The sequence below is a fragment of the Labeo rohita genome, chromosome 15 (genome assembly GCF_022985175.1).
Source record: "Labeo rohita strain BAU-BD-2019 chromosome 15, IGBB_LRoh.1.0, whole genome shotgun sequence".
NCBI classification, from domain to species: Eukaryota; Metazoa; Chordata; class Actinopteri; order Cypriniformes; family Cyprinidae; genus Labeo; species Labeo rohita.
Window position 1 is genome coordinate 24,263,176 of NC_066883.1, and position 23,581 is coordinate 24,286,756.

The 23,581-nt window shown below is 34.6% G+C and overlaps 1 protein-coding gene across 3 annotated transcripts in view; it reads left to right on the forward strand.

Moving 5' to 3' along the window:
- Nucleotides 1–23,581, forward strand: part of bcas3 (BCAS3 microtubule associated cell migration factor) — a 324,375-nt gene that overhangs the window by 54,312 nt on the left and 246,482 nt on the right. For all 3 annotated transcript variants that reach the window (XM_051129928.1, XM_051129927.1, XM_051129929.1), the window contains exon 14: nucleotides 21,900–22,033. In XM_051129928.1, the coding sequence (XP_050985885.1) occupies nucleotides 21,900–22,033 (134 nt within the window). The remainder of the gene's footprint in view (nucleotides 1–21,899; nucleotides 22,034–23,581) is intronic.

A 23,581-nucleotide genomic window follows, 5' to 3' on the forward strand; every position in this document is an offset into this window, starting at 1 on the left:
TTACAGTGGTGACAACAACCATGCATGTCACTTCTGCAGGCTGTGTCGTAGTCCTGTGAGATAAAGTGTCATTCTTTTCATAGCTTTTGCTCTTTTTTTTGACGGCGCTTGCATGGTATTTCTCCTTCTCTTTTTCTAGCAAAAATTCACTCATCACTAAATGAAAACTTAAAGTGAAGACCTGATTATTCCAGGAGCCCTGTCACAAGTCCATTGTTTTTAAATGTCAGTGGTACTTCTGCTATATTTTCACACTTAAAACAATAATTTGGTCTTCCTCTTGTACCATTGTCTTTTTTTTTTTTTTGCTAAGAAATACGTCACCTGGCAGTTCTCTCCCAAGTGGTTCAACTGCTGCCAGCATTAAGTCTAATTATGATTTAGTAGGCTATATGACACTTTTAATTTCAGGAAAGTAGTTTTCTTTAAAAGTTTTGGTTCAATATACTTACCTGTTGATCAAAAATAGCCTTAAACCTACACATTTTTTTACTTAGTAACTTTTTGCAACACCACATTTTATCACTTTTATAAGAAAATCTTATTTTGCTGAATAATTTTGACATTCTTCTTTGGTAATTGATCAAGCAGGCTTGTTGGAACATTATATCTCCAAAGAACCTTCACATGTCATCTAAGTAAAGAGTAATTTCTGAATTTGTTAAGTTTTAGAGGGGGTATACTCATTTATGCTGTGCACTGTATATTACATATTGTTAAAAGGGGCAAAATAGATTTCCGTTAAGATTATATCATCTTTTATTAATCTAAGGGTGAAAACCAGTTATTTAAAACTAAAGCTTGACTGTTTTTAATGCATGAAAGGTTGTCTGATATTAAAAGAAACGAAGGATATGGTGGTGCCAGTCATGTCACCTTTTTACATGTAACCTCATCTTGTTCCCTAAGCGTTACTGTCTGCTTGGTCCTTAAGATCTGTTGTTCTGAAAAGCAGCCATTGTGTGTCTTCGAGTGAATCTACCCCTAGGCATATCGGTCATTGTCATTTCTCCCTCATTTTCCTCTCTATCTATCGTTCTCTTTCTTCCCTCTTGTCTCTTCTTAACACGTAGTGGAATATTTAGTGCTCACTGATCTTGTTCATGTCTGTCTCTCTTGAAGTGTGTTGAGGTCAACAAAGCCCTCAGTCTCTTTCAAATGAAATACCCCAAGCATTGAACAGGTACAGTTTCAATGCTTGGGTATGGTACAATGCTCTTCTCATGTTTAAGGTACAATGCATGTACCTTAAACATGAGAAGAGCCAAGCTATTCAGAAGACGTAGGACGGGCTCATAATTCTTAGCACATTTAGTCGGCCACGTCACAACATGCTTTAGGCATGATAGAGACCGTTATTCATTACCTGCTGGATTTATTTATTTATTTATTTTTTGATATTTAATTTAATAAAAATTTTGATTGGTTTCATTTTATTTTCTATATATATGTATATTTTAATTTTTTTTTTTTTTTTTTTTTTTTTTTTTTTTTTTTTTTTGATTCAGTGTTTTATTTTTTTATTTTTTATTTAATTACATTTGATTTTATTTTTTGTATTTGATTTGATTCAATATTGTTTTTTATTTTATTTTTGTTTTTGGGTTGGATTGGATTTATTTTATTTTAGATATTTGATTTTTATTTGATTTTATTCGATTTCGATTCGATTTTAATTTAATTTAGATTTTTAATTTAATTTTATAGATTTGATATGAGATTCGTTTCTTTTTTTGTTTTTTTTTGTTTATTTTTATTATTATTTAATTTAATTTATTATTATTTATTTATTTTTTTTTTTATTTTATTTGATGTGTTTCAATATATATATTTTTTTTATTTTATGGATTTGATTTGATTCAATATATATTTTTTATTTTATGGATTTGATTTGATTCCATTTATTTTATTTGATAATTTTTTTATTATTTGATTTGATTTTTATTTTATTTTATTATTTATTTGAATCAATTTGATTAAAGTATTTTATTTTATCTTTTATTTTAATTTTTAATTAAATGTAATCAATTTTTTGTCTTTTATTTTATTTTATTTTATTTTATTTTATTTTATTTTATTTTATTTTATTTTATTTTATTTTATTTTATTTTATTTTATTTTATTTTATTTTATTTTATTTTATTTTATTTTATTTTATTTTATTTTATTGTGAGCACCACAGCTTGATGTCACTAGGCCATGGCTTCAACCATTTTTTTGTTTTTATTGAAAGATACAGTACAACCATGCTAGCATAGTCCTTAACCTGCCCTTGAACGAGCGTCTTGGCTCATTTTGATAGGTAGTTATCTGATCACTTTTCAATTTTACTTATAGTCATGTTTGTTTCTCCGGATATCCAGTCCGGTCACAATGGCTCATTGTAAGGTGTGTGTCGCATATTGAGAGTCCTTCTAATAAGAAGGTGCTGAAAGCTAATGATAGCCATTGCCCTAAGTGAAATCCTTCACATATCTGTCCTTACTAACAAATACTATGGGTGACTCCATTGAGGATGAGTCATTGTGTACATAAGCATGCACCTCCAGGTGCAGATGGTTTTTGCATCAGGTTACCAAAAGATGGTAAGGAAATGATGCATATCTTAGCAGATCAAAACATTCCTGATGGATGTTCAGTATCAACCGCACAGTATTGAACTGATGCCAAACCATGCCACAGAACTCGTGCCTGTGAGCCATGATTGAGATTGGCTGCAGTAATATTATAAAGGAGGATTTATGCAAAAAGTAAATGTAACACATTAAATTAGGATTGATTAATTAATTAAAATATTTTATTTATTGTTATAAAATAAAACATTGTGGACATTAATCTGCTTTTTGTTTTATTTTATTTTAATTAAATTTATTTTTATTTTTTTTCTAATTACAGCTCTGTACTGTTAATGGAATTGTCTCATTTGTTTCAAATTATTTCTGTTTTAATTTTAAGAGAAACATTAATACTTAAATGACGTAACGTAATACTTAAATGAAATCTAAGTCAGAAAATGAGGGTCTATGTAAAGGTTCAGTTTGGAAGCCCCATATTTTTACCTTTTACTTTTTTCAGTATTATTGGACTATTGCTTTCTTTACATTTGTGTATAAGGTGAGGAAATAAAATGCAGTAAATTATACTCTTCTAATTAGATAGTCTTGACCTTGCTTTGGACAGAACATGTTTGTCTCTAGGTGGCGCTATTGGTTAACCTTTAGACCTCAGAGTAGCAAGCCACCTTTTCCCTATTAGCATGCGTAGAGCAGGAGGTGGAGGTGAAGTCGGTGTCCCATCACTATGGTCAACTGCACTAGAACTTTTAGCTCAGCAGTCCTTTTATCTTTACGAGTCAGTTAGAGAAAAGTGCTATGGATCACGGAGCAAAGCAAACATACAGTCAACAATCAAGGCCTGCTCAGGGACATTACTTGTACAAATATTAGTGCAAATGTGTGTTTTTCTTAGATCAACAAAGAATTGAAGGTCTCAATAAAAGCAAATGCGACTACATAACCGTCCTATCAATCTGAAATGCTGAAGAGAGAATTATGTGAAGGGTTCAACAATAATGACGGCAGAAATGAAGTGTGAGAGAGACATTACCAGTATTAACAGTATTATCAGTAAAATTGTGATGGTGATAAACAGTCACCATATGCCATTATTTTTTTTATCAAAAAAGTATGTTGTGATTTGATTTAATTTTTATACATACCACCGTTCAAAACTTAGTAATGCATATTACTAATCAAAAATTAAGTTTTGATATATTTACGGTTAGGAAGTTTACAAAATATCTTCATGGAACATGATCTTTACTTTTCTTTCTTGGCATAAAAGGAAAAAAATCATTTTGACCCATGCAATGTATTGTTGGCTTTTGCTACAAATACATATGCTGTGCTACTTATGACTGGTTTTGTGGTCCAGGGTCACAAATACAGAAAAACAGTAATATTGTAAAATATTATTACAGTTTAAAATAATGGTTTTCTATTTGAATATATTTTAAAATATACTTTATTCTTTATTTTCATCAGCCATTAATTCAGTCTTCAGTTTCTTTAGAAATCATTCTAATATGCTGATTTATTACTTTCATTATCAATGTTGGCAACACTTTTTTTTCTTTTTTCAGGATTCTTTGATGAATAAAAAAGGACAGCATTTATCAACACATCCTTGCTGAATACAAATATTAATTTCTTCAAAAAAAAAAAATAAAATTACTGACCACGAACGTTTAAATGGTAGTTTATATCGTTACAAAAATTTCTATTTTAAATAAGTGCCGTTTAACTTTATATTTATTGAAGAATCCTGAAAAAATTGCAGGTTCCAATTTTCAAATATCTGAATGATTTCTGAAGAATCACTTGACAGTGAAGACTTTAGTAATGATGCTGAAAATTCAGCTTTGTATCACAGGAATAAATAGCATTTTAAAATAGATTCACACTGAAAACAGTTATTTTGGACTGAAATAATATTTCACTTTTTTTTTCTGGATTTTTGATTAAATAAATGCAGCCTTCTTTAAGAAAACAAAACATCAATCTTACTGATCCCAAACTTTTGAACAGCAGTGTATTTTTTTTGTAATATGTATATTTTATAGTAAGCAGAACATTTTGACACACAAAATGTTGGTAAACATGTATTCATGCCCATTTATTTTATATGTATTTTATATGTATTTATATATTTTTATATGGATTTTTAAAAAGTGTTTTTGAAAGAAGACTCATTTTGCTCAATCATTTATTTGATCAAAATACAGTAAAAACACTTTTAAATATGATTTCTACTTTAACATATTTTAAAATGTAATTTATTCCTGTGATGGTAAAGCCAAATTTTCAGCCATTACTTTACCCATTACAAAAAATACATAATTGTTGCTCAAGAAACATTTATTATTATTTTTTTCATTTGTGACTCTGGACCACAAAACCAGTCATAAGGGTCAATTTTTGAACATTTTCAGCTTTCCATTGATGTATGGTTTGTTAGGATAGGACAATATTTGACCAAGATACAACTATTTGAAAATCTGCAATCTGAGAGTGCAAAAAAAAAAAAAAAAATCAAAATATTAAGAAAATCACCTTTAAAGTTGTCTAAATGAAGCTCTTAGCAATGCATATTACTAATCAGAAATTAAGTTTTGATATATTTATGGTAGAAAGTTGACAAAATCATCTTCATCGAACATAATCTTTACTGATTTTTGGCATAAAAGAAAAATGTAATAATATTATTAAGATCATTTTGACCCATAAAATGTACTGTTGACTATTGCTACAAATATACCAGTGCTATTTATTACTGGTTTTATTTATTTTTTTAGTGTTATACATATATTTTTTCCAAAACTATGATGATTTATTTTTTATTTTTTGTCTACGACTGTTCAAAAGAGCAGCGTTTATTTGAAATCTCATGTAATGTTTTTAAATATATCACTTTTAATCAATTCAATGCCTTAATAGATACAAATGCAAATCCACTCAAACTAGCTGGGAAATATTGTTAAATCCCATCCTGCGTTTGAGAATCACAGCTTTTTGGTTTGCTTTATCTCATCCAAAGGGTCAGTGTAATGTTTTGGTTACTCTTTCACCGAAGATTTCTGTCCCGGCCTATAGGGAGGCCCCAGCCCTGGTCCCCCGAGTGTGGCCCTTTGTCGGGCGTCCTCTCGAAGAGAGTGCTCCGGGGCGGGTTGTTTTAGATAACAGCGGGTTGCTGTAAACTTCAAACAGTTTAACCTTCACCTGTCAGCTTTATTCAGAAATAATGGGATGTGTCTGTTATCACCTCATTTGCTCAGGCGTAAATCGAAAGGGCTATAATAATTGTTTCGAGTTATGAAATTGTTTGGCTGGAAGAAATCCCCATAGTCCTCGATAGCAAAAAGAACCTCCAGATATGCTGACTAACAAGGTCAGACTGAACGTTCCACACATGCATGCTGTAATTTACGTTCCTGACATCATTAACACATGATGAAAAACAGCTCTTTGAGATTTGCGAGAAATGCCTTCTCAGCGCTGTGAAGGTACGTGAACGGCGGCTTGGTTTTTTAAGTGAGAAGTTTAGCCTCGTCCGCCTAGCCTTGTCCAAAATTAACTACGTCGAAGCCACAGTGGAAAGTGTCACTCCGGCCACAGGGCCGACCGCAGCTCTATCCGGACGGTTTTGATTTCAGGCCGACTTGAAAAGAAACAGTGTGGCGACTTGACATTGACAGGAACGTGCAAACCTCCAGTGAAAATCAAAAAAGCACTTATGTAAGAAATCCAACTCAACAGTGTGTGTTGGACGAAAAACAGAAGGGCGAGGGTAGAAAATGGCGGCCAGTCGGGTAGCTGGCGCTTGCGCTGTGGTGTTGGAGCTTCTATTCATAGGCACATAATTAAAGGATGCTGCTCCGAACGGCGGCGTGCAGGACTCACTTTAGCCAGAGTATCTGTTTTTCACTCCTTGTCCTCTTCTGCTCTCTCTTTTCCCCTTTGAGGAAGTTTAAATGGCTCTAAACTGGTCTTAATCGATAACAGAGCGAGCGATTGGTGCGAGGGCACGGTCGCGTGTAGAGCGAGGGTGGACAGGTCTCACGGCCCATGAGACTCGCTGTAATTCCACTCAATCACGGAACTGATAAGCATCAAGGAATCTGCTCTTGCGAGGCAGCTTAGTTTAGCTCTGTTCATTCTGGCAAGTGTTTGCTTGCGGGTTCTTAAAGAGGAAGGGTGATCTGAAGAGCCTGTTTGTCTGTTGCGGATGTGGCCTTTCTAGCACCCACTCCCATGAGTCATTCACAAACACCCAGCTGGAGTGTTTTAGATTTGTGTTGTTTAGAAAACAAAATAAAAAAAAAAAAAAAAAAACAGAAAAGAACGTAGTATAAATGTTACACTTAGAATGGGGTCCAAATTAAATTTGGTTAAAAAAAAAAAATTATGATTTATATACTCTGTTATTTTATTTTGTTTTATTTATTTTATTTTTTAGGATTCTCTCATGCTTAAGCACCATGACTTTGTCACCAGGTCATAATTTTTGGATTTTATGGAAAAGTACCGTAAAATAATGGTTGCATTGTCCTTTTTACATATAGTACATATATTTTTTTTTACATGCATTTTATTTTATTTTGTTTTTATTTTTTTTTTATTTTTTATGATTCTCTCATGCTTAATCACCATGACTTAATGGTACTGTGTCATGGCTCCAACTATTATTTTGGATTTTATGGAAAAATACAGTAAAATCATGGTTGCATTGTCCTTTTTACTATAGTATTTTACTTTTTTTTTATGTGTTGTGTTTTTTTTTTTTTTTTTTTTTTTTTTTTAATTTAATTTAATTTAATTTAATTTTTTCATGTAATGTATTTTATTTTATTATATTCTTTAGAATTCTCGTATGCTTAAGCACCATGACTTCATGTCAGAAGGTCATTTTATGGAAAAATACCATAAAATAATGGTTGCATTTTCCTTTTTACATTATAGTATTTTATTTTATTTTATTTTTAGGATTCTCTCGTGCTTAAGTACCATGAGTTAAAGGAGAACTCCACTTCCAGAACAACAATTTACAAATTATTTACTCACCCATTGTCATTCAAGATGTTCGTGTCTTTCTGTCTTCAGTCGTAAAGAAATGTTTTAGAGGAAAACATTTTAGTATTTTTCTCCATATAATGGACTTCAGTGGTGCCCCGATTTTGAACCTGCAAAATGTAGGTTAAATGCAGCTTCAAAGGGCTCTAAACAATCCCATCCGCGGAAGAAGTGTCTTATCTAGCGAAACAATCTGTCATTTTTTTTTCTAAAAATAAAAATTTGTATACTTTAAGCACAAAAGCTCATGTAGCACCATTCTGGGATGTGCGTCCACGACTTTACGTACTGCGGAACAGGTCGAAAGGTCACAAACGTACAAAGACTAAGTAAGTGAAAATAAAAAGTCAAACGCTGTTTACAGACAAAAAGATACAACCATGTTGCACGATTCTGAAGTTGTAGGAGAAAATGAGATGGAGTTTTTCACCATATACACAGTACACAGACGATGAACTTAGCAGTGATTCCATAGTACGTAACGTTAGCGTTGTGGACGCGCATCCCAGAGCTAGTGCTACACAAGCTTTTGTGCTTAAAAAGTATACAAATTTTTATTTTTCGAAAAAAATGACTGATTTGTTTCGCTAGATAAGACCCTTCTTCCACGGATGGGATCGTTTAGAGCCCTTTGAAGCTGCATTTAAACTGTTCAAAATCGGGGCACCATTGAAGTCCATTATATGGAAAAAAAATCCTGAAATGCTTTCTTCAAAAACCATAATTTCTTTACGACTGAAGACAGAAAGACATGATCATCTTCGATGACAAGGGGTGAGTAAATAATTTTTAATTGTTGTTCTGGAAGTGGACTTCTCCTTTAATGTCACTAGGTCATAGCTCCAACTATTTTTTGAATTTTATGGAAAAATAATAATAAAATCATGGTCGCATTGTCCTGTTTTATATTTACATTTATTTTATTTTATTTCAATAGATTTATTCCTAAACTAGTACAATGACCGTGTACAAGTTTTAATTTAATTAAAAAAAAAAATTTGTTGGTCTTTCGAATGCTTTTCCCCCCAGATATAGGAATTCTGCACAACAGCTGTTAAAATTCCTGGCCACTGCTCTTTTTATGTCTATTTCCTTATATGAGTCACTCACAAACACCCAGCTGGAGTGTTTTATGTTTGTGTTGTTTAGAAAACAAAATGTATAAAAAAGCTAACTTTGATTTGTATATAAAAATGGAAATAAAAGAAGATATAGTATAGATGACCGAAGTTACAATTAGAATGGTGTCCAAATAAAAAATGGAAATATTTATGTATTTATTATTTTATGATGACAGCAACGTTATATGTAGTTCTCTGTTTTTCCTTGAGTTAGTAATAAGCCGTGTCTTCACGCAGAGGTAGCAATTAAGGATGGAGCAGAACTCTTCTGCTTCATTGAGAAAGCTTGTTTGTGGGGTTTAGAAACTGTCATTTGGCAAGATTCACATACAAATTTGTCTGTCTCTGTGTGTGTGTTTTAATGGGGCTGTGACCATGTATCACATTCCATTTTACGTCGTGCCTGAGCACAGTGGGACAGTCAGTTGGGATTAAAGGCCCAGGCTGAGATGTCGCCTTTTAATGCATATTGCGAAGTGAAGAGCGGGACATTAGTGGAATTTGCCTGGAGCATGAGCTCTATTTTATAATGGCGTTATGAAATCTGATGATGTGCATATAGATTTTTTTTCAATGTTCTTTTTTTTGATAATCTTTTAGATAGTTTTCCCCCCCGGATATGGGAATTCTGCACAGTAGCTGTTAAAATCCCTGGCCAATCCTCTTTTTGTTTGTAATTCTAGTGTAATTATTTTAGTTTAGTTTAGTTTAGTTTAGTTTAGTTTAGTTTTTTATTTTAGAACATGACTTGATGTCACTAGGTCATGGCTCCAAGTATTTTTTTGGATTTTTATGGAAAAATACAGTAAAATCATGGTAGCATTGTCCTTTTTTAACTTTTAAAATTTGTACATGTTTTATTTTATTTTTATTTAATTTAATTTTATTGTTTTATTTATTTATAGGATTCTCTCATGGTTGAAAAAGTAAACTTTTTAAATTTTTATTTTATTTTTTTTAATTTTCTTTATAATATGACTTGATGTCACTAGGTCATGGCTCCAAGTATTTTTTGGATTTTTATAGACAAATACAGTAAAATCATGGTAGCATTGTCCTTTTTTAACTTTTAAAATTTGTACATATTTTATTTAATTTTATTTTATTTTTTATTTAATTTAATGTTATTGTTTTATTTATTTATAGGATTCTCTCATGCTTAAAAAAAAGTCAACTTTTAAATTATTTTATTTTATTTATAGGATTCTCTCATGCTTAAAGTCAACTTTTTTAAATTTTTATTTTATTTTATTTTATTTAATACCATGACTTGATGTCACTAGGTTATGGCTCCAACTATTTTTTGGATTTTATGGAAAAATATAGTAAAATCAGCTTTTTTATTTTATTTTATTTTATTTTATTTTATTTTATTTTATTTTTAGGATTCTCTCATGCTTAAGCACTATGTCTTGATGTCACTAGGTCATGGCTCCAACTATTTTTTGGGGGTTTTATGGAAAAATACCATAAAATAATGGTTGCATTGTCCTTTTTTACATTTATTTCAATAGATTTATTCTTAAATTAGTACTGACTGTGTACAATTTTTCATTTACTTTCATTTATTTAATAAAATATCAGTTGAACCACAGCCACAGTGTTGAAAATTGTATGGAAAAATATAGTAAAATCAACTTTTTAAATTTTTATTTTATTTTTTATTTTTTTGTTTTATTTTGTTTTATTTTATTTTATTTTATTTTTCTATTTTAAGCGTTCTCTCATGCTTGAGCATTAGGTCATGTCACTAGGTCATCGCTCCAACTATTTTTTGGATTTTATAAAAAAAAAAATACAGTAAAATCATGGTAGCATGGTCCTTCTTGCATATATTTTTATTTATTTTTTTTTACTTTTTGTTTGTTTGTTTTTACACATTCTTTATTTTATTTTATATTATTTTGTTTTGTTTTATCATTTTTCTGAACTAAAATAAGTTGGTTTTTAATAGAAGCTTGTGGAATGAGCATTTTAACCAATTGTCTTTAAATGACTACAAATGGCTGTGTACAGTTTTTTTATTTAATTAATAAAAAAGTCAGTTAAGCTACAGTGTCAAAAATTCCAATTCCAGACATTACATTACAAACAAACAAGGTAAAAGTTGTCTCTTGGCTGTTTTTTAATGGTGTTTCCAATAGGTGGTAAAAGCAGTGTCTTGTGAAGTCTGTACCTCAGTTTGTAGTTGTAAAACCTTAGTCAGACGCTTTGGTTTCAAGGCTTCAATGGAAACATCCTCCCTGATCCCCCCCTTCCATTCCTCTTGACCTGGGAAGAGTTACTTCTCCTCTTCACCTCTAGTTTCAAGCTTGTTTTTGTAGGAAGGATCGCCTGCGTGGACCAGGTTTTTGCTGACAGCTTTATGCTTTCATGCTCTGAGGCTTTTTAGCAGTTGCATTAGTTTGGTTGGCCGGTTGGCTTTAGTCTCCAAAAGTTCCACCAGATTCCCGAGGAACATCCGACGTTAGTTTTCCAAACACCTCAGCTGCAATGAATGATCCATTGTCCTGAGAAAATCCTAAGGTCATCCTCCAAATTAAGGGCATTAACGTTGAAGCGCGGTATAAAGAATCGTGGAATCGTATTTGCTGCGGTAAATGTTTCAGAGGATTAATTAGCTAACAGAACCTTGTAAAATAAAAGAGAGCGCTGAAATGGAAAGAGATTATAGCGACTGTCTGTTTCCTGAGAAAGGATTACTCTCTTTCCATACTCCTCCTTTCTGCAGTCAGACTCTTATCTAGAGATTGCGGTTTAGCTCATTTATTTGGGGCTTTCAAAAATCACACAAAGACCTGTTTTAGGCTGACTAAGCTTTTCAAGGAAACTGTGCTTTTCCACCGCTGAGCGTAAAATAGATTTGTGCTGCTGTCAAGCATCAACTGCATTTTGTGGCCATAGACAGATCCACAAGAAGAACCTATGAGAGCCATTTTATGGCTGCGTAAATTGTTAGCTGGGGATAACAAGGCAGTGTTCACAATTAACACTTGCCACATGCATTTTATTTGATCATATATAATGTTGTCATTCGGCCTACGGTGAATTGTATGAATGACAATCTTACTAGTGTAAATCACACTGAGTGAATCAAATCATGCAAATTATGTACTAAATAAAATCATTTGGACTTAAACGACTTTTATTAACTTATGCCTCAGTGAGAAAGCTCCAGGACATCTTCTTCTTTCAATTAAACGCATGAAGACTGGCAACAAAATGAAGTTTTACAGCGGTATTGATGTGTTTGTTGGTTTGTTGGACGTAGCAACAGTAGCCAAGGGGGGGCGGGTCTTTGCGAAGGGTCAATAGCGACTAGCGGGAGGTTGCTGGCTTAGGTTCTAAGAAGACAGAATGAACATCTTTCTTACAGTAGAAAATGAAATCTGGAGTTTGTGCTTGACTGCAGGGTCAGAATTAACGTGTTGTCTATGGCGAGCATTTATTTTACTTTGCTTGGCAGTGGAATCTGCTAAAATAGATTACAATAGTTATTAATAAATAAATTATAAATTACTAATAAATGCAAACTAAAATTATGTGCTCTGAATACATTGTTTTCTCATATTGTACAAAGATTAAACATAAACCATCTGAAATGACCTAAATTGCATAAATATCTATTTCAAATTGTACTAAAATAAAGTATTTTATGTATATAAACCATCTATTGAATATAAAAGCACAAAATCTGGGACATATATCTATAATGGAAAACACTCTGCAGTGGTCGCACCGCATGATATTTGGTCACACCACATGATATTTCAAATGTAGTCAAAGTTTACAAGCACAGAATTGGCCACCTAAAAAAAAAGCTAGCTTCCCACAAAAGGTCACTATAAAATTTATAATAAAAATAAGTACTTAAAGAAATAACTTAACATTTTTTGTTACTTTGCTTGGCAGTGGAATCTGGTAATAAATGTATTATTAAATAATAAATTACTAATAAGTGCATGATAAATACAAGCTAAAATTATATGCTCTAAAAAAGTTTTTTTTCCTCATATTGTACAACGATTAATCATAAACTGTTTGAAATTACCTAAGTTGTAATAAAATCTATTCCACACTATACTAAAATAAAGTATTTTATATATATAAACCATCAATTACATATAAAAGCACAAAAACTGCCAATCTGGGACATATATCTATAATAGAAAACACTCTGTAGTGGTTGCACCACATGATATTTGGTCACACCACATGATATTTCAAATGTAGTCAAAATTTACAAGCACAGAATTGGCCACCTAAAAAAAACAAAAAAAACAAGCTAGCTTCCCACAAAAGGTCACTATAAAATTTATAATAAAAATAAGTACTTAAAGAAATAACTTAACGTTTTTTGTTACTTTGCTTGGCAGTGGAATCTGGTAATAAATGTATTATTAAATAATAAATTACTAATAAGTGCATGATAAATGCAAGCTAAAATTATATGCTCTAAAAAAGTTTTTTTTCATTTTTTTTTTCCTCATATTGTACAACAATTAATCATAAACTGTTTGAAACTACCTAAGTTGTAATAAAATCTATTCCAAACTATACTAAAATAAAGTATTTTATATATATAAACCATCAATTACATATAAAAGCACAAAAACTGCCAATCTGGGACATATATCTATAATAGAAAACACTCTGTAGTGGTTGCACCACATGATATTTGGTCGCACCACATGATATTTCAAATTCAGTCAAAATTGGCCACCAGAATTGGCCACCTAAACAAAACAAGCTAGCTTACCAGAATAGGTTACTATGAAATTGATAATATAACTAAATAAATACTTAAGGAAATAACAGTTTTTGTTACTTTGCTTGGCAGTGAAATCTGGTAAAATAGATTACAATAGTTATTCATAAATAAAGAATAAATTACTAATAAATGCATAATAAATGCAAACTAAAATCATATGCGCTAAATACATTTTTTGCATTTTTTCTCATGTTGTACAAAGATTAAACATAAACCGTCTGAAATGATCTAAATTGCATAAATATCTATTCCAAATTATAGTAAAATAAAGTATTTTATATATATATAATCCATCAATTAAATATAAAAGCACAAAAACTGCCATATACATATATGTACATATAACTATAATGGAAAACACTCTGCAGTGGTTGCAACACATGATATTTGGTCGCACCACATGATTTCAAATTCAGTCAAAATTGGCCACCTAAACAAAACAAGCTAGCTTCCCACAAAAGGTCACTATGAAATTTATAATAAAAATAAATACTTAAATAAATAACATTTTTTTGTTACTTTGCTAAAATAAATACGGCTCAACGTGAAATCACGCACCTGATGGCATTTACCGCTGATTACAGAACCGGCTTTACTGACAAAACGCGCAAGCATTTCGGCCGATACGTTTCGGTCCATCCCTAATATAAACCATTACTTAAATATAAAAGCACAAAAACTGCCAATCTGGGAAATATATCTATAATGGAAAACACTCTGCAATGGTCGCAACACATGATGTTTCAAATTCAGTCAAAATTTACAAGCACAGAATTGGCCACTGTTACAGCCGGCTCTTACGCTGCAACAAAGAGGAGTCCAGACGCGTCAATACATAACAAAAACGTTTATTTTAACACAACAAAATAACATAAATGTAATATAAACAAAGGAAGGTGTCAGGGCCGGGCAGGACACTCAGCACATCACAGACCGCTGAACTCCATGCCGGAGACAATCGCCCAAAACCACGCCGCACCAACACGCCAGGCACAATGTAACTGCGTCCAACAAGCGTCAGGTGTATGAGCCACACCCCCTCCAGGCGGCACCTAAAACACACACCCCACAAGCGCACGCACAGCCTAGGCTGGGATGTCACACCACCTAAACAAAACAAGCTAGCTTCCCACAAAAGGTCACTATGAAATTTATACTAAAAATAAATGCTTGAAGAAATAACTTAATATTCATTGTTTTTTTTGTTTTTTTGAGGTCATACCACATGACGTCAAAATGTGGTACCTACATACCAGCAGTTAAAAAGGTTATTTATTTCCAAATTTGAAAGAGAGTTGCAAACGTGCTTGATACCTCCATGGGTCATTTTTTGATGGTCGCACCACATGATATTTCATAAAATGGAAATCATCAGTCAAAGTTTGTTTATGATGGAAATATAAATACAAATGCTTTGCAGTTTTGTACAGTATTACAAATCATGCCAAATGGTGCAGAAAATTAATCAGAAGAAATTTAGGGTAATTTCAAAGACATTTCCAAAACAACAGTTATGGCCGCACCACATGATATTTTGACATTTTGAATAACAGAAAAAAATACAATAACTAATCTTTTTTTGAAAAGTTAAAGTGGGTCCATACGTAGTACTTCATATATATGGCATCTTTTTAATGCATTTTAAATCAATTTTTAACTGGAAAAAATGCAGTTGGGCAGAAAATTTAGGTGTCACGTCATTGACCACCGACTGTCAAATTTTGTATTATTGCCGTTGTTTTATCTGTTTACTACGATTGCCTCCTCGGAGGAAACTTCCCTGACGTGCATAAATATATCCGACTTATCCCAGGAAAGTCTACTGCCTATTATTAACCAGAATTTCCTCCAAAAACAGCTCAGGAAATGTAAGTAAGAAGTGTGCAGATTCCGTGCGAGCCTGGTGATAACCTCCACTTCCATCCTTCCTTAATGGACGTGACCTCGTGGTCACCTTGGCTACACTGATTCTCTAGAAGGCGAATTTCGTTGAAGTGTTGTATTAAAGTAATGATTGCCCCTTGCCGAGAAAAGGCCTTTATGATCTATTAATATTCAAGCGCTTACAGGTGGTTTGGCTGTAAAGCAAATACATAAACATTCTCCTTCGTTACACTTGAATGTAGATCAAATGAACCGTGGGCACCTTTTTCCTCCTCCCACCAACTTTTTTTCCCCTCCCTTCCTCAAAGCTCTCAATTGAATTGTGGATGTGGTTTCGTAGCTAAGAGCGTTGAGTGCCTCTCCAAGCCAGCATGCCCACAGGAGCAGTGTACCATGTTTAAAGAGCATATCCTTGGTACCAACGTGCCTAGATAAACAGTATCCCTGGCCGCACGAAGCTGCGAGACGTGCTCGCAAGCCCCCTCTGGAATCCGCAGCAGTCATCCCTGCCGGCCAGAGGAATGGAAACTGGAGACGGCATTACATCTGCCCGGCTCACCGCGAAACACTGCACAGTCACCGCGCCAGGCCCCAATCTGCCACCCTCGACTCCACACACACACACACACACAAACCCAAGCCGCCTCCAGGTTGGGATCAAACAGCCCAGCTTTTAGAAGTTCTCACTTAGTCTGTAAAAGATTAACAAGTTATTGACTGCATGTTGACCCATGCCGGTCTCCTCCTCTCCTTAGTACTGTTATCTGATGGTTGGAGTGAGGGTGGCCTCCGGACTAAGTGAGTGTTGCTCGCTCCAGGCTTGAGTGGGCGGCTTTGATGTGAGATGTGCAACCCTGTGTGTGTGTGTGTGTTCCACAGCTTTCATAAACACCTCCACAAGTGCAGCATGACAGCAGAGGAGGCCGTCCAATGGCCTCACAAAGGACCACAAACACGCATGCACGCACGGTCGTGCTTTTACAACTAATGCGGGCAGCCACAAGGACAAAATGCTGTGATTGATGTGTTTATTTGTTCTTTTTTTTCTCGCGTAAAGTTCGTGTCTGCGGTATTAGAGCCGCACCGATTCCCAGCGTCCATTCTTTAAAGGTTTATCCACATGTTTATAATTTGAGATTTCCTCTTTTTCAAAGGTCTTAGACGAGTGTTGTTAATTTGAAAGGGATACTTTTGTTTCAGTTCTCCAGCTTTGCCAAGTTGGAGGCCTCCGCTTGTCGGGCTGCTGAGATCATCGGAGTTGGTCGGGGAGAATGGCTAAGACACTTTTGAAATAAAACATGGCTATGAGGAGGTTTAGCAGATGTTTTGTGTTTAAAGACTTGTTAAGGGGAGAACAACAAAACGATGAATGCAAGTATGAAGAATCACTCTGCAGCTTTTGGTGTGGAATGTCGGTTTGTTTGGGGTGACTTTTTGTAAGAAACGGCCAAATGTGCTTGAAAGGATAATCTGGGTTACTTTTTGTCTGCGATGTGTTTTGCAGTTCATATGAATTCAGTCTGTCCTAACTAGCTTTTGATGTACAATTGCAAAAGCTTTGGAATACAAATGTACAAACAATGAAACTTTGTTTATTCACATTCATTTTAAAATTGGATTTTATGGTATTTTAAGATCTGTAGATCATTTGCTTTGTTCCAAAATGGGGACTTCAGTTGTTGCAATCCTGCATTTTCTTTTAATTATCACAGGGCGCCAAGTGTATAAGTGTAGCAGATGCAGTTAGAGCAGGAATCAAGACTTTGTCAGGACGCTATTCTTGCAGTGCACCCATTTTGGAGCTGAGCAGTGACATTTTAAGTTGAAAAGCTTTGGTTTACTGTGATGACTAAAGCGCTCACCCACAGAATTAGACATTGCTGCTTTTTAAATACTGCATTTCCCATTATGAATTATGATACAGCTTGGCTCGTTGGTCCGTTGGGTCGGTTGATTTCTCACCACAAGCGAACCGCTTCAGAATTTGTTTTCAGTCGTGCCGAGACCAACTTGTTCAGGCTGTACTGGACGATTATTTTAGTGCAGATCTGAGTGCAGCTGCAGTGTTCATATACAGTCAAAGCAAAATTTATTCAGACACCTTCAACATTTCTCACAGTTTATTCGCTGTAGTTTAGAAAATGGTAATAAAATATGATAAGAGCTCAAGAGTAAAACTGTGTCAGAACAAATTCATCTTGATAATCACAAATGAATTACAGTCAAACCAAAATTTATTCAGACACCTTCAAAATTTCTCACATCATCACAGTATGTTTGCTATAGTTTAGAAAATGGTAATAAAAAATAAAACAAGAACTCAAGAGTTAAACTGTGTCAGAACAAATTCGTCTTAATAATGTCAGATAACTTTGATAGAAAGGTATGTAACAAAACATTTTAGTCTCAGATTTTTATTACTTTTACTGATAGTCCACTGTATGAAGAATTTTTGGGTATAATATGTCACCGTTTACGTAAATGAAACAAATGGCTTGACTGTACGCCTATATAAACTAAACAAAAGAAAATGTGCCAGAAGTTTTTTTTTTTTTTTTTTTGGTCATGCAAAATTAGGACGACAAAAGAGTGCGTAAAAAGCCCTATTCAGACGGTAATTGTTTCTCGTGGGCACGCAAGATGTTTTTAACATTTGCAGAGTTAGCCAGTGATTTTATTGCCGTACGAATGCAGAATGCCGGTGCTTTTCTCCCACCACCCGTGTAAAAATTCCTGGACGAATTACTTGCCGTTTCTTGACAAACACCAAGTTCGTGTGGTAATTTAATTACCGTCCGAGTCCACATCTCTGAGTTTACAAGAAGAAATCAATTCAAAATTTATTGTTTAAATGCTTCTTGACCACTGCCGAACACTGAATGGTGGCTGTTGCACTTCTCTGTAATTTGCATGCATATTTAATACTGGAAAAAAAAAAAAAATACTGGAATGCTGGAAAGTATTTACAAGAACAATATTTCATAACCACTCCACCACAGCGAGTGGGAGCTGTTAAGAACAAAAAGAAAAAGTATGTAAACATTTGAAATGGGTCATTATTGTGGCACCAAGGTATGTGAAACATTTATGTTATATTATGTATTATATTCAGTTATATACCTAAAAATATAAACAAAGCTTTAAGTTTACCTAATGTAAATAAGAGGTTGTTTCTGCTCATCTCCATCCACATTTTAATGACATCCATCGTTTTGAGAGATAAAATGCAAGGCTATAATGTCTGTTTTCCAATTTTTAAACAGATTTAAATAATCAAATAATAAATGTGATATTATAAAATATGAGTTTTTTTTGTTGTAGCTTCTCCACTGTGAATAAATCGCCATCTGAATCCATGAGTTTTATGACTGAGGTGCCATGTACATTTGTTTATAGATGTCCACATGAGAATCAGTGTCTGAATAGGTCTAATGAACCATTTTTATTTTGGGTGAACTATCCCATTAGTCCTTCAATTATTAGATTACGCAAATACACAAAACCTTCGTTTACTCGCATAACTTCTCGTTTAAAGTCATAAATTACTCTTTTGCCTTGACGGCGAGGTGTTATAAATAGGATGTGTCAAAAATTGCTTTAACATCTTAGGTTCCTGAAATTTTATGGCTGCTTACCAGCACCGAGAAGCTCACTTTTTAATTTAGCTTCCCACAGGCTAACCAACTGACGCCTCTTCGTGAGGCCCTGTATTTCAACAAGGCCGCAAAAGCCCCAGCGCTTGGTTTCCATTCTCCACTGGCTTTTGGAGAACAGAGTGTACCATCAGCAAACTTGTGTCCCAACAAGCTGGCCAAGCCTCATCTGTCAAAGCCAGGGTGAGCGCGAGAGCGGCAGGGCGGCGGGGTGAGGGAGAGGAAGCTCCCAGATAAACATACCGCAGCGCCTAAACTCCTAATCACTCTGCGCTTCCGTTTGTAGCCTCTATAATTAGAAGGCACTCTCTTCCATGTATTCCCAGTTGACGCAAATGCTTCTTGTGGCTTGGCACCTCATTTGGGGCGTGGGTTAGTTTATGGCCAGGCCGTAACTTGGTTTAGTCTTCTGATACAGCATAAATAGCTAACCGCTGTCTAATTCACTGGCCGACTGTGTTTTTCTTTTTCGTAGGCGCAATCTGAGCGTGACCCTTCCTTCGCTGCCGCAGCCCATCCCCCCTTGCTTCCTGTCTTACTGCTCAATGAGATGGCAAAGCCACACCTAAAGCAGATGCTATCCCTAAGTGTGAAAGCGAAAATAACGTGGGCAGAAATAGGACAGATGAGCTCATCTAGGACGGCCGCTATTCCATTGTCATGCGTACGGGAGTTCGTCTGATCTTCCAGCGATATCCTCCTCCTTTTTAGATTTGTCAGACCACCCAATAAACGCTCGCCACAAATTAAACCCCTCTGTGAACTCGGCATTAGAGATTCAGCATTGGAAAATCACTAATTATTGTCATCTTAAATTACAGCAGTGAGATCGAGAGCCAGCGGCTAAATCCATCTTAATCGTAGCGTTGGAGAAACTTTCCAAAGCGGTAGTGACCAGACTTTCATGTGTGTGGAAAATAGCCTGTAGAGCTGTCACACTGTTTTTAGGAATAAGTTGTATGCGGGGTTGCGTTGCCATGAAGGTTTGCTTCGGGTTCTTTTTTTTTCTGGTGTGGTTTAGTAAGTGTGTTGTTTACAGTAAGAGCTTATACTTTCTGTAGTTTCACTAACTTCAAATAAAAGTGGGAAAATGAGAGGCCCTGTCATCAGAGGTTCCACTTGGGTTCTCCTGCGGTTGTGTTTAAAACGGATCCATACTCTCTGGCTCGGACAGCTGAGGGAAGATCTTGGCTTGCAGTTAATTCTAGAACACAAATTGTAGTGGAACACGATTACCCTTTACAACCATGTAAACGTGTCTCATGAAATGCTCAGTACTTGACGGCAGCCGGGGTGCCATCATTTTTGACTTGCAGTTTGTTCTTCCCAGTTTAAGCCCTGAGTTGGTGCACTTGAAGCAAGTAAATGTTCAAATGAGATTTATATGTATTTGGAGTAGCCATTTCTGCCTCTTTCAGTGATGGATGAGCATTGAGCAATCGCTAGGCCGCAATTCAGAAAAAAAGAATTGATTTTGATCCTATCACTAGTCCCCAAATCCGAATGGTAAACCCCAAGAAAATTAAAAAAAAAAATTGTTTATAAGCTTTAATTAAAGCAATATAATAAGAACACGTAGAATAAGAATAAGTTACAAATCAAATGAAAGTATTAATAAAATGAAGGTGTAGGTGGTGGCAAGTCACTGATTTTATTACCGAATCATTCATTCATTTGATTCGTTCGAACAGCTGATTCATTCTGGAAAAAAGCAAGTGACTGTCTTTATGAATGGCTAAGTGATTCATTGACTCACTAGATTTGTTTAAAAACGCACGTTCATTCATAAACGAAACACTGTTTAAAACTATTTTCGTTGACGAAATAGCAAAATCAGGCAAAACTGTTGTAGTCAGACAATGTAAATCACTTAATATTAACTTCTTGTTTATTGAACTGTTGTATTAAATCAATATTACATTTACAAACTTCCTCAATAATCATTAAAAGCTGTCACTCATGTTTTCACAAAGTTTCATTATAATCAACAAAGCTCTCTGCGCTGCACAATGAATCTCTTATTTACACTCTCTCTACACTTTGTTTATGAAAGCATTCATGAGATATGTCTGTGATACATTACTCAACACTGCAAAAACTTGTAGAAACCTTTGAAGCTTCTCTCAGTGCAAACACACATTTGCTGATCGGGTGAAAACGTGTACTACAGTTAGCGTAAGCTAGAGATTATGGTTTCTAAAGTTTTAAATATGCATATTTTTCTGCGCAAACACATTCATTGATTTCAGATTGATTTATTAACACCCTGAAGTATGGAACACTTTATGATGGATGGATGCACTTTATTGGACTTAAAATCTCCTATTCACTGCCATTATAAAGCTTGGAAGGGTCAGGACATTTTTTTTAACATAACTCCAATTGTGTTTGTCTGAAAGGTCATATACACCTAGGATGGCATGAGTGAGTAAATCATGGGGTCGTTTTCATTTTTGGGTGAACTATGCCTTTAATCTTTTTTAATCACAGGCCTCAGCTCAACATTTCCCATGTCACCAATACTGTGGGGAAATCGTGTTTGTTTAGTTGCAATCAGGGCTCTACAGTGTGACCATTTCAGTTGAATTTGCAACTGAAAACTACTGTTAAAAACCCTGTAAATCACTTTAAGGAGTCAAATATCATCTCGTAATGGGAAGGCTAATTTTTGGACAGATTTTTTTTTGATTATTGATTAGAAGATGCTCCAGAAATTTGACTGTGCTCCTAATTTTTTTTTAAGTTAGGAGCCCAAATGCTCCTAAAAAGGAAAGTAAGTGTAGAGCCCTGGCTAAAAAGATGCACTATGGTGAAATAAATGACGCTCTTCTCTGATCTACAGGTATGTTACTGGTGACTGCAGACACCCTTGGCCATGACTTCCACGTTTTCCAAATCTTGACTCACCCATGGGCGTCTTCACAGAGTGCGGTTCATCACCTATACACACTTCACAGAGGAGAGACCGAGGCTAAGGTAAGAACACAACTGTACACACACTTCTACATAAAAGCTTTTCCTTACTTTCAGTACTTTTCTTTAGCACGCACATATGGTTCAAACTTGTATCCTCCAAATGGAAGATGTATCAACAACAAAAAGAAACGCTCTTGCGTTCAAGCAATACATGGACAGTGTGGGATATTAATTCAAACTTCAAAGCTTCCTGTTCCATCCCTCGCTCACACGCACATGCCTATGTACACTCAGGCTATTTTCGGGGGAGTTATTGAGATGAAATATTGCCTTTCCGGACTCTTTTAATCATTAGCATAATCATTTAAAGTCTTTGTGGGCCACCCACAACTGTTTACGGTTGCCTGTGCTTGTATGGCTCTGGAAATGTGCAATTTGAACATGCTTTTCATCGGCGGTGAATCCCTGCATGTTATCTAAATACTGTCAAGAGACATAAGGCTTGGTACCACTGAGCTCCAGAACACGGTCTCAGGCTCTTTTGTAGTATGTAGGGCAGTGTATGTTGGACAAAAAGTCATCTGATTGATCTTAAAATATGGAACATTTTGTAACTGTATTCTAAACTACTGTTCAAAATGATTTTTTCTAGTCAGTTCTTGGCTTCCTTTACTTTGATATTTAATTCTACATGTGTCTGTGAAGACCTAGTTACTGTTCAACTGTCCACCAACTAAAGGTTAAGAGCATCAGGGCTTTTCCACAGTCGTAGCACATTAATTTTTTTTTTTTTTTTTTTTTTTTTTTACGCTCGAGAACTTTTGCCCTGAGTACAAAACAAAATTACATGGATCCACATGAAATATTTGTACTCTCAGCAGTTAGTCTTTGCTTATTCTAAAACTTCCTCCCCTGTGGCTCCCATGTTCAGTTTTCAACACTCTGGAATCCGAAGACCTGAAACTATTAGTGTTGCCAATGTGTTTTCAATCACCAAGGCTGCAAAAAAAGAGAAAAGTTGCTAAAAATACCTCAGACGGCTGGTGAGAGCTTAGATTGTGCTCCTGACCGGAGCTTTTACTCTTGCACCTTGGGGTCAAGCCCTGGGCTTGTAACACCTACGATATCTTAGGCTATGAGGTCATGGACTAGAGGACATTCCCACTGGGACAATATGAACGCACTTGTGACTTTACACCACTCTCTCTTAAATCCCTGGAAATAGGCTGTTGGCAGCGCGAAATATAGGCTCTGGGATTTTCTCATTTCATCCCAGCTTTATAAATTACGAATGTAGAACAACTAATGGTGTTATTCAAAACAGAATTGGGCTTTGGAATTTGTCCATTCAGTTAGATAGATGTTTGTTGCATTTTAGTCCCACTTCAGTGTAGTAAAACACAGCTTAAAATTTGTATCAATCATATATCACCTGGAAGGTTTGATTGCTTGGAGAAATAATTGCACATTTCTATTCGAGTCACATGATTTGAAGCCCCAAATTTTATTTTATTTTAATTTATTTAAAGCCCAAAATGTTTATTATTTGATTTTGATTTTGTTTTATTTATTAATTTTACATGATTTGCAGTCAATTTAATTTAATTT